This window comes from Gopherus flavomarginatus, chromosome 16 (assembly GCF_025201925.1).
Source record: "Gopherus flavomarginatus isolate rGopFla2 chromosome 16, rGopFla2.mat.asm, whole genome shotgun sequence".
Lineage (NCBI taxonomy): Eukaryota > Metazoa > Chordata > Testudines > Testudinidae > Gopherus > Gopherus flavomarginatus.
Genome location: NC_066632.1, coordinates 6,426,312 through 6,443,348, shown reverse-complemented (window position 1 = coordinate 6,443,348; position 17,037 = coordinate 6,426,312). Strand labels below are relative to the sequence as shown.

At 46.1% G+C, this 17,037-nt stretch overlaps 1 protein-coding gene across 1 annotated transcript in view; it reads right to left on the bottom strand.

The window, feature by feature from the left end:
- LOC127035534 (maestro heat-like repeat-containing protein family member 2B) overlaps nt 1-17,037 on the bottom strand; it is a 69,533-nt gene that overhangs the window by 15,675 nt on the left and 36,821 nt on the right. The window contains exons 19-32 of the mRNA XM_050925543.1: nt 16,646-16,686; nt 16,179-16,320; nt 14,811-14,863; nt 12,212-12,319; nt 11,740-11,859; nt 11,382-11,504; nt 10,099-10,251; nt 9,356-9,382; nt 8,907-9,029; nt 8,439-8,518; nt 6,266-6,401; nt 6,003-6,098; nt 4,576-4,680; nt 354-477 (exon numbers count right to left, since the gene is read on the bottom strand). Of these exons, the coding sequence (XP_050781500.1) occupies nt 354-477; nt 4,576-4,680; nt 6,003-6,098; nt 6,266-6,401; nt 8,439-8,518; nt 8,907-9,029; nt 9,356-9,382; nt 10,099-10,251; nt 11,382-11,504; nt 11,740-11,859; nt 12,212-12,319; nt 14,811-14,863; nt 16,179-16,320; nt 16,646-16,686 (1,431 nt within the window). The remainder of the gene's footprint in view (nt 1-353; nt 478-4,575; nt 4,681-6,002; nt 6,099-6,265; nt 6,402-8,438; nt 8,519-8,906; nt 9,030-9,355; nt 9,383-10,098; nt 10,252-11,381; nt 11,505-11,739; nt 11,860-12,211; nt 12,320-14,810; nt 14,864-16,178; nt 16,321-16,645; nt 16,687-17,037) is intronic.

Sequence of the window (17,037 nt, the reverse complement as noted above, 5' to 3'; positions counted from 1 at the left end):
ACACGTGTGTTTAATTCCACTTTACATTTACACCTTTAGTTCATTTGGATTAACTTTCCTTAGTGTCCCTGTGTAGACAAGCCCTATGGAACTGAGCAGTTATCTACCTGGTGCAGACCATTTATTATTTGTATAGTTCCCAGAAGTGTGCTAGGCTCTTTACACATCATAATTGTCTCTTCTAATGAGGTATTTACAAGATGCCCACCACTCTATTATCTAAGTGCCAATAGACAGGACAGAAAGAACTAGACAGGCAGAAAAATGGACATTACAACAGTGAAAGAAGGTGAAGAATTACTTATACCTGCTTATGGTGAAGAATTACTTATACCTGCTAATAGTCTCCTCACCTTGCATACTGAGAAGGCAGCTGATACAGTCAACCACCCACTGACGGGACGTGGCCAGTGAATCACAGCTGTATGGTGCTATTTGTCCAATCACAGATCCAAACTGATTAAAAGTTTCCTGAGTCTAATTAAAAAAGAATGAAGAATGAATGTTCTCCAGTTGTTCTAGACTTCACTTGCCATCTTTATTGTTGATACCCGTCAGCTCTGTGTTTTTGGGGAACGAGGGCACAGTATCTAGCCTGTGTGACTCATGAAGGACACCCCCACCCCTGTCTCTGTTTGAACCAAAACCGATCAGAGAAAAGGCTTGCAGAGAACAATGAAGGGTTTGGGGAGACACACCTAGACCCCTCCTGACAAGGGTGACAAGATTAAGACATCTCCATTTGCATACAGAATGAAGAACAGAGACAACTCCCCTAGCCTCAACTGCATGAAAGATGGAATAGGGATTAGCATAAAAAATGAAGAACAGAGAACCGCACTGAACTCTGGGACCAGAAAAGCAGGAACGCATTGAATCATGGGAATCCCTGCTCCAGATGCTAATGAACCTACGCCTGCACACACCCAGCTCAGCAATTATCAGACCAATTCTAGTAATAAATCTTTGACTCATATCCCAAAATGCTGAAGCAGTCTAGTTGCCTTGTGAGCTCCTCAGAAGAAAACAACACCCATAGCCAAGAGTGATTAGCTCCTATTGTCTAGCCTAAAGAAAACCCTTGAGCCATCAGTTTACCCATAAACAAATCTAGTGTTCTCCCTTGAACCATTGTATTTTCTCTGCAAAACCCTCTACCTGTGCCCAAGTAAGGTTCTGATGTATAGACCCAAACTCTGCATCAGTTCCACTGGGATTCCATCTCCTGACTGATCGTGCTGGGGGCTCTGCCTGTCTCCAGCACTCAGGACTCTGAGCTACCACCATCACCTGGAAATCCCGACCAGTTCAAACCTCATGGAGTGGGTGAGATCCATCTCTCTCTCTCTCTCTGTTTTCTTTTCTACCTCAGGTATTAACCTTTAAAATGTAACTGTTATGTTTGTTTAGGCCTCCTGGTGTAGTTATCACTATGATTCAATAAATAACTTTTATGTTTCAGCTGGTTGCTTCTCTTTTGAATTTTACTCTTTTGTGTTTTTAGCTTCCCTCATTTACTCTGCAGCAACACTTCTTGTGCCTAAGCTAAAGATCCCTGTAGTGCCCCAAAATACTGTGGAGTTTGCTCATCACGTGGATTACTACCCATACAATTGTAATGTGAAAGTGTGATAGGAACGTGTTAAACTTGGGGCACAGAACGGGGGGTGAGGGGCAGCTGAAAGTGCTGCTCAACCCAGCCGATTGAGATCAGGGGCGCATAAGGGTACCGGCTTGAAAGTGCTGCTTAACCCAGCCCACTGAATACAGGGACATATAAGGGGATCAGCTGGGGAGTGCTGATAGACTTGCTCTGCTAGTGTGTGTGTGTGTGTGTGTGTGTGTGTGTACACACATGTTCGTCTAGTTCTAGTTATTAGCCCTGGGGAACCTGGGTCCTGCAGGGTAGCTCCATTGGGAGGGGACTTGTAGAAGGAAGGAGCAGAGCTCCATATGAACACGCAAATGACATAAGCAACACATTAATAGAATTACAGACCCGCCCTGCCCTGCCCCCCGCCCAGAAGAATAACCCTAATTAATGAGCCTACCCAAAGTAACGGGCACATCTGGTAACATTGTGCCTCTGATTCCTGTACTGAACTGGGTAACGCACATTGGAAAATATAATCCCAATTGTACATGCAAACGGATGGGGTATAAATTAGCTGTTATCACTCAAGAAAGAGACCTCAGAGTCATTGTGCACAGTTCTCTGAAAGCATCTGCTCCACATGCAGTCAAAAACGCTAACAACATGTTAGGAACCATTAGGAAGGGGATCGACAATAAGACAGTAAATATCATTATGCCACTATATAAATCTACAGTACCCCCGCACCTTGAATACTGCGTGCAGTTTTGCTCACCTAATCTCAAAAAAGATATGCTAGAATTGGAAGAAGTACAGAGAAGAGCAACAAAAATTATTAATTGTATGAGACAACTTCTCGTACAAGGAGAGATTAAAAAGACAAGCACTTTTCAGCTAGGAAAAGAGATGACTATGAGGGAATATGATCAAAGCCTATAAAATCATGACTGGTGTAGAGAAAGTCAATAAAGAAGTGTTATTTAGCCCTTCACATAACTCAGGAACAAGGGGTCACCCAATGAAATTAATAGGAAGCAGGTTTAAAACAAACAACGGAAACATTTCTTCACACAATGCAGTCAGTCAATCTGTGGAACTCATTGTCAGGGAGATGTTGTGAAGGCCAAAAGTATAACTAGGTTCCAAAAAGAATTAGATGAGTTCACGGAGGATAGGTCCATCACTGGCTATTAGCTAACATGGTCAGGGATGCAACGCCATGATTTGGGTGTCTCTAAACCTCTGACTGCCAGAAGCTGGAGCTGGGACTGTCCAACAGGGGATGGTTCACTTGACAATTGCCTTGTTTTGTTCATTGCCTCTGAAGCATCTGGCCCCCACCACTGTTAGAAGACAGTATACTGGGCTAGATGAACCATTCTTCTGGGGGATCCTGGATAGCCACTCTTATGTTTTATGTTTTTAGCTGATTACATAGAAATTCAGCTTTAGCATCCTGGGAGCATAAGAACCAAGAATGCATTTGTGACACTGGCAGACCAGTCAACCTGTGTATGACCCATAATAACTTAACAAAAGGCACTTCTACTGTATCAAGACAGTTCACTTGCATGTGAATTTCAAAGAGATATATTAGACTAGCAATCATCAACTCATTCAAAAAGGAACAATAGATGCTAAGTGTATTTGTCTGTGGTTATTTATACCCGGTTAGAAGTTTCACAATGTAACCAAATTAGCTTGCAGATGCTAATTCCCTTTCATGGCTTAATTGCCTTAATTATGTATGCAAGGTGTTCAGTTAACCTTAAAATCAAAGATGTAAGACACTTCAGGAAATCAGTCATTTCTACATTATCTTCAGCTTAACTATCTGTGTTATAATGGAAGAACGGCTAATTACCTTATGTGAATGAATATAACTAGCTTACTGTGTATGCACAGGAAATAGAAGATTATCTTCAAAGCAAAGTACAACGAGTCATCTGCATTGGGGGAAGGTCCTTCTGTGACAATTTCTGTGAGGTAGGCTTGTCAGCCTGCTAGAATAGCTATAAAAGGGAAGGCTTGGGCCTGATCCTATCATCTCTAGTCTGCTTAAACTTTGAACAGAGAAAGTGTGAGCCATAGGACAGAGATCTTCCAAATAATCATTTGGAATAACCTGGAGAATGCCTGGAAAAACTAACAGACTTTACATCTAAGCTGCCTTTGGATTCTGATCTGTTGGGATGATTCCAGAGAGACTTTTACAAACTAGCAGTTTATTCCATCCCTGTTGTGATCCTGAACTATCAACATTGAAAGTCACTTGTCTGGATATTGATCTTTTAACCATTTGTAACTCTCTTCTTTCTTTTAACAAACAGCATGATATTTGGGAAAGACCTGAGATTCATATTGACCTGAGGATAAGTATCTGGGCCTTTATGATTAGTGAACCCCACATGTGGTGAATCAGATTTTCAGTTACCCCTCACTATATTAGACACAGAATATCAGGGTTGGAAAGGACCTCAGGAGGTCATCTAGTCCAACCCCATGCTCAAAGCAGGACCAATCCCCACACAGATTTTTACCCCAGTTCCCTAAACGGTCCCCTCAAGGACTGAGCTCACAACCTGGGGTTGAGCAGGCCAATGCTCAAACCACTGAGCTATCCCTCCCCTCTCTTCCAAGACATGGATGTTTAGATGGGAGCCAAGGTCTGGAATGCCAAAAGGGGAAAGCGTTTGGCATCTTCTTAACTAGAGTGGAAGCTCTTTTGTTGTTGACTTGGTGAATCTAATTCTAGAATAAGCCATCAGTTTGGGGGATTGTCTGCCCTCTAATTCTTGCAGTCTGCCCGCAGTGTGGTCACAGCATTGTTGTGCAAACCTCTCTCTTATGGAAGCAGAGGGATCTCAGTCACCTTGAAATCCCAGCTGCTGCCCTGGAAGAGTTTTTCATGCATTTGCGTTGATTGTCAGATCTGATAGAAGCAGAGAAGTCAGCTCAAGGAAGAGTACGGCTATACTCACTGTGCTATGAACTGTCTCTTGATAGGCAGTCAGCAGCTGCATGCTGGCCTGCAAGGCCCTTTCTCTCTCCCACTCCTTCCCTGAACTGAACCATGTCGCTAGGAGCTGTTGGTAGAGCAAGGGAACGGACAGAGTTAGTACCAGAAAATCCCTCCCAAAGTTCCTCTTAAACAGGTTTAATAGTCACTAAAATCCCTCTCCAAAGCATCTCACCTCCATGGAGCAAAGGAATTACATGTCAAATGGAAGAGCCCCTAATATATACAAGTCCCAGGGGCCAGATTGAAGCCAAAGGAGTTACATGAGAGATGAATCTGGGCCCGTCTGTGTGATGTCTGCTGTAGACTGTCTGATGGGAGCTGTCTAGCACATCGCATGCTGTTTGATGTCTGCTGCTATGGTCTGTTTCCTGGGCAACTTCTCCCACATTGAGTGACAGAATGACAGAGAGGAGCATTTCTTTTTATTAATTTGAATAAGAGCAAAGAAGTCCCCCCAGCCCAGGGCCGGTGCAACCATTTAGGTGACCTAGGCGGTTGCCTAGGGTGCTAGGATTTGGGGGGCGCCATTTTCTTCGGCAGCAACTATGGCGGCTGGATCTTCGGCCGCCCTGGTCACCGCCGGTACTTAGGCGGAGGGAGCTGGGGTAGAGGAGCGTGGGGAGGGCCACCTGCAGCAAGTAAGGGGGGGCGGCATGCAGGGGAACTCCCCGCCCCAGCTCACCCCTGCCCCGCCTCCTCCCTGAGCATGCCGTGGCTGCTTCACTTCTCCTGCCTCCCAGGCTTGCGATGCTTGTTCACGGAGCAAGGGTGAGCTGGGACGGGGGGGTGCCTCAGGGCGAAGGGTGGGGAGCTGCCGCAGGGGGGGGTCGCCTCAGGGCTGGGGCACGGGGAGAGGTTCAAGGTAGAAGTTTTGCCTAGGGCGCCAGACATCCTTGCACTGGCCCTGCCCCAGCCCAGCTCCTTTTAGAACTTCATTTTTATTCTGAAGGTGCATCAAACTCCCCACCCCTCAGCTCTTCACGATATTCTGTCCATGTCTGAGGAACAGGAAGTCTCCTCTGAATGAGTTTCCATACACGGGGCCTAACTCAACATTCATGAATTCCTCTTAGAAGAAGTGATCAGTTTCAGCTGGTTCTCTTGGATTTGGCTACTGCAGGGGTGATTTTCTTGCCGCTCCAAGTAGTGTCAACGACACTGTAAGAACTTGGTCCCAATCCAGCCCTGGCATGAAATGGCGAAGCTTCTGTGGATTTCAGTGGGGCATATGCCCGCTTAGCCCAGGAAGAATTTGGTGCTTTCTCCCTAAAATTCACTCCATTGTGGAAAATTCCTCCACAACAGAAGCTTGCCCCCCTAAATCGCCAACTCTTCCCTGCTGTAACAGAAGAAACAATCTCCACCACGGTTCAATGGTCTACTCACTTCAAACATTTCCTGGAACCAGTCTGAGGTTGGTTCTCCCTCCAGCAAAGTCTCCGTTAGTTCGCCAAGGGCTTCGAAGGACCTCACGTAGAGTGACTGAAACCAGAAGAGAAGGAGTGAGGCTCAGCACAGATCATTTGTGTGTGTGGGCCGGGGAAAGCTAACTATGCCTTGCCAGGGAGGCCGTGTGTGACTGCCATCACCCAGTGCCTGCTGGGCAGAAATACAGTGGATGGTGCCAGAGGAGAATTGTTGTCACGTACTTGTATAAGCAGAGCATTCTTTGCTGTCTCGCCTTCCTTTTTCATCATCTCCAAGGGAGGAAGGGGAAATAAACTTTTGAAGCACTGATCAAGGAGCTCACGGTTTTCCTCCAAGGTCAGAGATGGTTTCAGTTTGCTGGCAGAAGAGAGATAGAGAGAAAAGTCATGCATTAGACTCAGTACCACCTCCAAGTAAAAGAAACGGGTCCAATGACTAGAGATTGTCCCAGTCTAGAACCCCAAGTGCAAACAACCCTTCACTTTGCACCTCTATTAAGTATTGGCTCATCTAGAAGTAAAGCTAAAACTTCAAGTCCCCTTTTTAGAGAAACCCACAAGCTTCCTTCCCCCTGCCAGCTAGCCAGACACCCAGGGCCGGTGCAACCATTTAGGCGGACTAGGCGGTTGCCTAGGGCGCCGAGATTTGGGGGCACCAAAAAGCACCCCCCAATTTTTTTTAAATGGTTGAGCAGCCACTGCTGCTAGGACAGAGAGGGAGTCTGAGCCGGCAGCCCAGGGTGTCCCCTGGGTCAGGGCGCCGTCGGAGGAGGCGGCAGGCAGCTCCCGTGGAGCTGCCGCAGTCGTGCCTGCGGGCGGTCTGCTGGTCCGTGGCTCGGATGGAGCTGCCGCAGTGGTGTCTGCGGACGGTCGGCTGCTCGCACGGCTTGGGTGGACCGCCCGCAGGCACGAATTCGGCAGCTCCATCCGAGCCGCGGACCAGCAGACCGCCCACAGGCACCACTGCGGCAGCTCCACTGGAGCCATGGGACCAGCGCGCTGGGCGGCGAAATTGCCTTCCGCCTAGGGCGCTCAAAACCCTAGCGCCAGTCCTGCAGACACCTCCCTCCCCATATGAACTCTGCTCCATTATACTGCATGCCCCACAGCCTCCAGTCTTGTGTCTTTCAAGCACAAACCTCCAAATGGACACATTCAAATCCTTAAGAACTAAAGTCCTGCTGGTGAGCAGTGTAGTAAGTGAAGGCCCTAAGATGTAAACCTTGGTATCAGAGGCCTGGTATGAGACCTAAGGCCTCAACTACAGTAATGGTCAAGACTTTGCTAATATAAAGCAAAGTGAAGCTGTGAGCCAGAGGCAGGCCCTGCTCACACAAACTGGCAAGGAAAGGGCTGATGCTGCAAGAAGATACATACCTAAAAGGTACTGAACACTAGAGTTCAGAACATTCACATACTTGCACATTCCACACAGATAACAAGGAACAGACTGACCCATCCCAATGACAGGGGCAAAAGGGTAATATGATGGATAGAATTGTTTTGATCGAACCAATCTGTACAAGATGAGAGGTGGCACCTTACTACGTAGAGGGGTTGCACCTTACTGCGTAAAGGGGTTGCACCTCAATACGTCAGGAGTGATGTGTAACTTGTTTGTGCCTGTGTATAAGAATGCATCCTTGGGGCGGTGTCTTTGTCCGGCCTAGGGGGCAGTGGAAAGTCCCACCACTAACTGAGCCGAGTCCATTGACCGTGGGTACATATTCGTAGTATGCTCGGTAGACTAAGTAATCTGTGGAGAACTACTACTGTATCCAATACGGCAATAAACCTGGCCGATGGGCCTTCGTACCTTACTAGACTCTGTGGTTATTGGGGGTTCTCTTTGGGTCTGCTGTGTCAGCTATCTGCACAGAGCTGGGGCAGCACACAGAGGGAACACACGCATGCAGCCGAGTGATACCAACAAGGAGAGAGCAGAGCACCACACCGGTAGCTTCTGACAACACCTCTGACAACAAGCAGCATGTGAGCCACAGGGCCACCCAGAGGATTCAGGCGGCCTGGGGTCTTTGGCGACAGGGAATTGCCGCCGAAGACCCAGCACTTTGGCGGTGGGTCCCGGGGCGGAAGGATCCCCTGCCGCTGAATTGCCGCCGAAGACCTGAAGCGGCAGAAGCTCTGGGGGCCCGGGCCCTGTGAGAGTTTTCCAGGGCCCCTGGAGTGAATGACTCTGCTCCAGGGGCCCTGAAAAACTCTCGTGGGGGCCCTTGCAGTGCCCGGGGCCTGGGGCAAAATGCCCCACTTGCTCCCCCGGGCGGTCCTGGTGAGCCAAACTCTGCAGGCATTAGACTGCTCCCAACCTGACACTCATGAATTAACAAATAAGAAGGCATCACAGTGCCAGGAAATATGGCAGAAAATAGCCTACCTCAGATGTTCAATGGCAAGAATTGCCTTGTAGCGAACTGGAGATGCCAGGGAATCCAGTGGTTCCTTTTTAATGAAGTCCTGAAATGCATGAATAGGGACATCAAAAATGGGAAATGGATTTGAAAGGCAGAGAGGCCTTCCTCTCACCCCCTGAAACAGGGCCATCTGCCAGACCTGGAATAAACAGACACAGTGCTCAGCAGGCTCTCTGACTCAGAAATGAACCGTAGGGCCATCTGCAGGCTATACAGAGGACAGAAAGAGAACTCACCAGACACAAGCCGTTCCTTCCAGTTACAGCCCACAAGATGTCAGCATCCCTGCCAAGCTCAGAGTGGACCCAACATTCTGGGTGCCATGCAGGTAGCGCATGAGACTGCAGTAGTACAATCACAGCCAATGGATAAAATAACATCCCCCTGGAAAACCAGTCTTATTACATGACAACAAACGCCTAATCACTCACCAGCATGTAGCCAAGGAGCTCCAGTTTGTAAGAGAATTCAAACTCCTGGGAGTCTCTGGTCTCCAAGATGGCACAGCTAATCTCCATGACATTGTGGATGAGGGTTAATTTTAGGTACATGTCCTACATAATCCAGAAGGAGAAACAAGAGGATGTGGATGAGAACCTGAGAGAAGAACCACAGTCCAGAAGATAAAGATCAGGAATTAAATCTAGCCTCAGGGAAGGAGAGAGGTGCCTGCAGACCCCAGAAGGTAGAGGTCCCTGGCTCTGCACCCACCTCAGAAGAAGCAAAAACCCAGGTTCAAATAAATAAATCCAGGTCCACTTACACCAGAGCAGCCAGGACTCCTGCTTGGTGCAGCAAGGAAACCAAGCTCTGTGCAATTTAAACAAGCAACTTGTGTATAGAAAATGCAAAAGCTGAGGGCAGATTATTTAGAATGTACCTTGTTCGCAACAGTGATGCCCAGCACCTGAAAAACGAAATGCAAAACAGCTATTAGCAATGGAGATAGTCCCACATAACACACAACCTCAAAACGTCCTGGCTGGTGAATATGGAGCAGAGAGAAATCACTATTGTTAAATCTTCCAAAAGGCAGGAAATGTAGGCAGAGGGGGTGTTCTGCAGAGGTCAGTATCAGGGGCCATCCTCCGTAACATTTGCATTTGTGAAGTACTGGAAGATCTCAGTTTGGTTCAACTGTTTTTGGCAATGCCTAAGTGAGAGTCTCAGTTAGACAAGGCAGAACTGAATGGCAAAGTGACGTGGAGAGGTTGCACTGAGATGAGAGTCAGGACCAGCACTCAGACACCTGGCGAACAGAAATAATGGAGCACACAGACAAACAAGAAGACAGATAAGAGGTAAGGGAAGTAGTGAGTCCAAGAAACAGCGTGACAGCAAATCAACTAAATACAGGCTAGCACTAGTCTCTCTTGGGTAGTAAAAGATAGAGCTAGATACACATCCATATTAGGGGAGTTAGAGTGTTATTCTGAATAGCCTGAGTGTCACTGCATCTGAATTACTGTGTAGCTGGGGTCTACAGAATTTCAGAAGAATATAGAAAATTAGAGAAAATACAAAGAAGAGCAACAAAAATGATACAACATGTGACAGCTCACGCTCCATCCATTACAATTTTAAATTTGAGTTCTGTGACACTTATCACGCAAAAGCTCTTACCTGACAACTGGCTCTGTAATGGAGAAGGATGTTCCCTGTGATGTCTGCCTCTACTCGGGAAAGAAGCTGGTCTTTTGGAGCATGGACAGCCACGCTGCTGTATGTCAGCATCAGGGTGCTGCGAGTCTTGCCTCTCTTCCCATGGTGGTAGTCCTAGACAATCAGAAAGTTCTTCTGATTCCTTTTGCTTTGGAATTCTGATCTGCTGCTGACCAAGGAATTCCTCACAGCAGCAATAGCAGCTTGCACTTGCAAAGCTCTTTTCAGCCAAAGATCTCAAACCACTTGCAAAAAGTATTTAGACAATATAATAATAACTGTGAGGTGTGGAGAGATTAGTATCTCCATCATTCCCACTAGGTAACTCTGACACAGAGAGCCTAAAATGCTGAACCTACAGGAGTGAAGTATACGGGAGCTTAGTCATTGACACCGGTGGATACAAGATCAGGTGCTAAATGTCTTGCCTAAGGCTGCACAGTGAGTAAATGGCAGAGCCAGCAGTGGAAGCCCAGAGGCCTAGTCTCCTGCTCTAGCCTCTAGATCAGTGGTTTTCAACCAGGGCTACTTGTGTATCCCTAAGGGTCTGCAGAGGTCTTCCAAGGGGTTTATCAAGTCATCTAGATATTTGCCTAGTTTTACAGCAGACTACGAAGAATGCAAGTACAATATTTATATTTCAGTTGATTTATTTTTATAATTATGTGGTAAAAGTGAGAAAATAAGCAATTTTCAGTAATAATGTGCTATGATACTTTTTAATAATTTTATGCCTGATTTTGTAAGCAAGTAATTTTTAAGTGAGGTGAAATTTAGGATACACAAGACAAATCAGACTCCTGAAAGCGGTACTCTAATCTGGACAGGTTGAGAACCACTGCTCTGAATCAGATGTTCCATAACTGTCATCCATAGACAACTGATGGTCTACCTAAAGCAGGTTGCTTGGCCACATGTTGCTTGCAACACCTCCTCATTTCCAGCTGCTAACTGGGATTTAAAAAACGCTAAAAATACCTTAAATGCTTTTCCATGCAAGCCACTGAGGTAGTTCCCTCACATTGTGCATGGGAGGGGCGCTCAAGCCATGGGACGTCAGATGATAAAAATCATTTGAGAGAATCCCAGCTCCAGATTGTGCTCTTCTCTGTTTAACTGCAGGCATCACATAGAACGCATACACTGGGGGACAATGCTAGCTGACCAGAGGAGACGCTACCCCAGGGCTGCTGCCCCTGCTTTAGAGGGAGAGGAAGTTGGAGAGAACCCCCTGGCTCCTTTACCTTCAGGCGGCTGATGAACCCAGGAATCTTAACCTTGTTCATTGCAGCCCCAAACTCCTGAAGTGCGTTCAGGGTGAGGTCCAGATGGCTCTCAGCAGAGAATGCGAGGATGGAAATGACTCCCTGTCACCCAAGAAAAATACTGGTTAGGATCTAACCCACGAGTCCATTCCTTTCACCTGAAGTGGCATAAAGCGCCAGTCAGGCGTGAGACACATGGGGAGCGGGGGCTGAGTGAAATAGCAATAGAGAGGCTATGAAGCGAAATGGCATCTGTCCCAGGCCAACTCAGAGCTGAGCCCCACAGGGAGCATTCAGGGATTACTTGGTAAAGTGGGGAGAGGGACAGAGTCCTCACCTCTCTCTCAGGGACTTCCATATAATCTGTTGTTCTCAGAAATTGATGAAGCTGTGATTTAACATGGACCAGGTCCTGACAAACTGCTAAGGACGTTCCTAGCGCCTTATACAGGAAACTCTGAAAGAAAGAGACCAGCACCGAGATATCAGTAACACAACGTGCCTGTCAGTACAGACCCAGCTCAGCAACACTCAGGAAAGAACAAGATAGCCAAGTCCAAGCATCCATACTGCAGAAACATCCCATCAGCTAGCCCAGCCAGAGAACCAACAATGCAGCACAGACAAGCAGCCTGTCCAAGCAAATATTGGAAGGGCAGGGGGGCAAGAGAGCATGGAACAAGTAAAAACAAATTTGTTATGCAGAATAAAATATAAAGTAATGAGGCCTTGAGAGAAGCCTTATGTAGCCCCCCAATCAGAATTTCAAGGGAAATTAACTAGAAACTAAGCCTTAACAGAGAACAAACCTTCTCATGGGAGGGGCTGGTATAGCTGGCCATCTGCTGGCTCAACTCAAGGCTTATCTGCCTGCTCCAGGCACTGTCGTCTATCATCTCCAGAGATGTTCCTAGGAACTGAGTGTAAAACAAGAGTTAAAGCACAGGGTTAATTGCAAAAATTTGGGGGTTGCTGTGGGGTTTGTTTGTTTATTTGTTTGGTGTTTTTCTTTTCTTCCTTGTTTTCTCTTGTAAACTTTCCAATATTCAGGTGTCATGGGAACGTTATTTCCCCACTGAGAACTATAAACATCGACAACCCAGACTTCCTCTGCTGTTGTTCTTTAACCTTTGCCTGATGATTCCTCTCAGTCCCCAAACCCAGATGGACAGTGAATTGGAGAATGAGACAGAGCCAAGAAATCTGACCATTGAGGAGTGATTTTATAGTGGATGGAGGATGGGTCTAATAAACTTTGAACAAAGGGACCTGGACTACAAAGGACCAGGTACCTTCTCTGAAGTGCTCTGGACCCTTTACGCCACCTCCCGAGGGTCCCCAGGGTTGTGCGGTACCTCACTACCACCTGCCCTTAGCATGAGGAAGCCTTCTCTGTGCTCTGCCAGTCACAGGAAACACAAACACGCCCTTCTCACCCCATCCAGATTCCACTGTCCTTCCACAGATAAGCAATCGCTACAGTCCAACCGCTGAGCCCTCTCTGCAGCCCCACAATGTCCAGCGCCTGTTCCACTGGATACTCACAGAATTCATAGGCTTGCTACAGACCACCTTACCAGTTTCACCTCAGAGTCACCGCTCCATTTCACACACTTAGATACATTTATAGTGAAAACAGGCAGAGTTCAATTCACAAAATCAGAGAGTTGAGAAGGAGCAAGTAAAATTAATGCAAACAAATGGTTATGTCAAAATAAAATCATAACAATTTCTAGAGCTTATACTTAGATAACCAAACATTCCCCTGTCTCACAAAGGATAGCTCCCCCAAATCTCTCTCCCAGCATGAAACACCCAGACCAAAGGTGATCCTCCATTCATAAGACAAGCCAGCTGGCAGTTCGTCCAATAGGTGAAGGATACCTGGTGCCGGATACCTCTGGACCTCCAGAAAGAGTTCCAAGCATCCATTGTCTTCACTTGTAAACAGCGTACCCCCTATTGTTTGTTTGTTTTTCTTGTATCAAATCTCCTCTGGAGACTTCGCAATCACTTGATTAGAATTTTCCTCTATTGATTAGCATCCACTGTGAATAATTATTCTGTCTACATACAGCCATTCAGGCAGATAAGCATCTCCTGCCTGAAAGAAACTTGTTTATCACTTTCTGGTGACCAGCCTCAACTCACGCACCTTAAAAGCATCAATTTCAGTACACAACCATAACATCTTATATATTCTCCATCCAGTCACGTGCAATGATTATGATGAGCCGTGTGGCACAGGTATCCAGCAAAGGCTTTACATGACACCCTTTGATTATATAGAGATCAGATCCTGGGAATCCTGTGGCCTAAGTCAGTGGGCACCCAAAGGACCTGGGGTCACACCCTCAGCTCCCACTGAAGTCAGCCAGAGGTTAGTAACTCTCAGCGCTTTGCTGTTTCAGGCCTGAATTTTGAACAGCAGCCAGGAAATATCAGAAACCTCATAAGAAAACCTAATCTGATTTGATTTTTTAGCCCAAAGAATTTCAAATAAGGCTGGGATCTGGAATGGGAAATTCTAGAGTGTAATCCAACCCCAAATGGAACTCCAAACCTTCTGGGGTGTATTTGTCACTAGGTCCCTTCCTTTCATTTTCAGCACTCGCCATAAAAATGTTCCTTGTCTGGATTTATATGAGGCTGTAAATTGCTCTTTCTGACCAGAAAGGCTTCTCCATGAGATACAGTCACCAAACCCTGTCTTGTCTCTTTTCCTTTTTGGGTTTCTCATAGCAAATTTTCTTTTGAGTGGCAAAGAGAAAAAAAGAATCCTTTAGGATGTCCCCCAGTGGTGCATTAGCACCACGAGCATGTTGGTTTTCTGGTTAAGTTTTGTGTTGTTCCCAGGGGTAACACAGGAGTTAGTTATAACTAAAGATGGTTGAACAATGGTAACTTCATTTCACAAAACAAGTGGAATTTTTTTGTTTTCTTGATTTTTCAACACAAATGAAAAGTGAAAGAAACAAAAATATTTTGCTTTTCAAAATCAAAAATGACCAATTATTCAGTTCTTTGTTTTCCCCCTTTCCTTCTCTTTTGTCCCTCGTCCCCAGGCCTTTCCTCCCCTCTTCCACTTTGTGACTGAAAAAGCCGGGGGTTGAGGGGCAGGGGGAAGGAGACAAACAGGAAAGCAAATGAAAAAAAACCCCAAAACATCAACTTCCATTTCAAAAAACTGAACATTTTCCATTTGGGTTGTGGTTGTTTTATTTTGTGTAAAAAAAAAAATTGAAAGTGTCCCATGAAAATGAAAAAGGCCAGTTTTCACTGAACAAAATGAAATGGTTTGACCAGCTCTGCTTATAATGAACAGTTTATCATTAATATGTTCCCCCGCTGATACATTTGGAAGGGGGAGGGAGGGCTGTGACAATACAGCTGAAAGGCGTCTTGTACCTGAAGCAGCATGTGCTCCCACCGCGCACAATCCAGGGAATTCTCTGTGTTTCCTATGAAGCAGGAGGCAAAACAATAATGTCACCTAGGTTAGCAAGAAGAGTTGTCCCAGGAATCTCCTTTGGAGTTAGTCCTTCGAAAACCCCTGCTCTGCCAAGCTGTAACATACCTGGGCTTTCAAGGCTAAATGGGACATACGCCAACACTCTTTGCTGGACCAACAGAAAGTATCATGTTATGTACCCTGCTGGCATTTTTATTCAGGGCCAGTCAACCCACCAGGACTGAGATACTGAGCACTCCCAATTCCTGTTGACTTTAATGGGAGCTGAGAGTACTTAGCATCTCACAAAACTGTTCAGCACATCAGAAGACTGGGCTTAATATGAAAACAAACTTTCCCTGTATAAGAAGAGATTCTGGACTTGATCCTAACTTGATGTAAATCGGTGTAGCTTCACTGAAGTCAATGGAATTATACTGATTTACATCAGCTGAGAATCTAGCCCTGTTTCTGAATGTCCAGCTCTAACCTACCCTTCTTTAATGTCGGCACAAGGTGGTACTGGAGACTCTGTACAGCAACAACCACTAGGGAAGAGACAGCTCATTTTTTAAATCTTTTTTTGAATATCAAACCCACTTGAATATTGTGGGGCTTGACAGTCATCAGAAACACATCGGGTTATGCTCCACGTAGGGTCTGTCATACTCCACAGAGACTATACTGGCAGAGCTACATCATTGGCGCTTTGCTGGCATAACCCCATAGTGTAGACACAGCCTACACTGACTGAGGAGGTCAATAGATTCATACCACTGTAAAATTGATGAAAGACATTATTAGGCCCCCAGTATCTAGATTCTACATAGGGCACCCACTTGGCCAACCTAACTTTTATGACTCAGGTTTCCTTACAGAAAGAAAAACTCTGGGTTTTTAATTGAATCACCCTTGAAAGTAAACATGGAGGTTAATTTTCAGAAAAATTCAGTTTGCAAACTCAGACTATCTATGTAACCCCAAAATATTTCACTAACCTCCAGCTTCACGCTTAATTTACCTTCCCAAACATTAACCTAGCATAGGTGTGGGGGGAACTGCTGTAAAATTTCCATTCAGCTGAAACCTTCCTGGCCTGATTCTGCCCGGATTGAATTGGCCTCAGTGGATCAACTCTGGATTTACCCCAGTGGTTCATAGTTATCCAGATGAAGGAAAAGTGAAGGCCTAGAAGCCCAATTTCAATTCCCCACTGTTCCCACATACTGCAACAGGAATGGCACAACACATGACCATACGAAGCTGCATTTTCTGGCTTCCCTTCTATTCTCCATGGACCGCACTTCTCCTAACTAGCGCTTTACCTTCAATGTACTGCACCAGAGATGGGATCTTTACTACCCACATCTCACCCACTGCTGCATGGATATTTTGGTGCAGGGCCTGTAGTAACTGCAAGGCAGCACATCCGTGTCCTTCTCCTGCATAAGGAGATGAGGCTACTACCTGCCAATGAGAGAGAAAGAACAGGCTAAGTTTTGTCAGCACAATACCAGTTTGGTCCTGAAGGAGAGAATAGCTCAGACTCTCTCATTGTGGAGACCATACAATAGAGTTGTTGATTCTACTGCAGCGCCTTCCTGAAGAAGAAAGAATTCTAGCTAGTGCGAGGATCCAGAACAGTGTGTCTCAGGAGAGGGCAGAGACAGAGAGAGCCAATCATACACATTCCTCAGCCTGTCTACAAGCATCTGGCTAGAAAACCCATTTTTATATAGTTAACTGTCCCACTTCATATTCCGCAGAAAACCTATTCTCACGGTCTACTCACCAGGAGTCGTGCCAGCAGCCCCTGGGGTGTAGGGAGTTTCACTAGGGAAAGAAAGAGAATATCATTAATTTTGCCAGGCTTTCAGAGAGTCCTGCTGATGTTATTCACCTAGCCATTCCCAACGTGCCCAACAATGTTGAATGCAGCTGATCATAACTTGCATTTCCATAGTGCTTTCAGTCTGAGCTTCTCAAAATGCTTTACAGACATGAATGAATTCCGCCTCACAGCACCTCTATCAGGTTGGCATTAATTACTCCTTCATGTCACAAGCGGGGAAGCTGAGAGAGAAAGATCAAGTGATTTCCCCAAGGTCACATCCGAATTTTGGTGGCAAGCTGGGAACAGAATCCACATTTCCTAGCTTCCCCCATGGCCATGTTGCAATCACA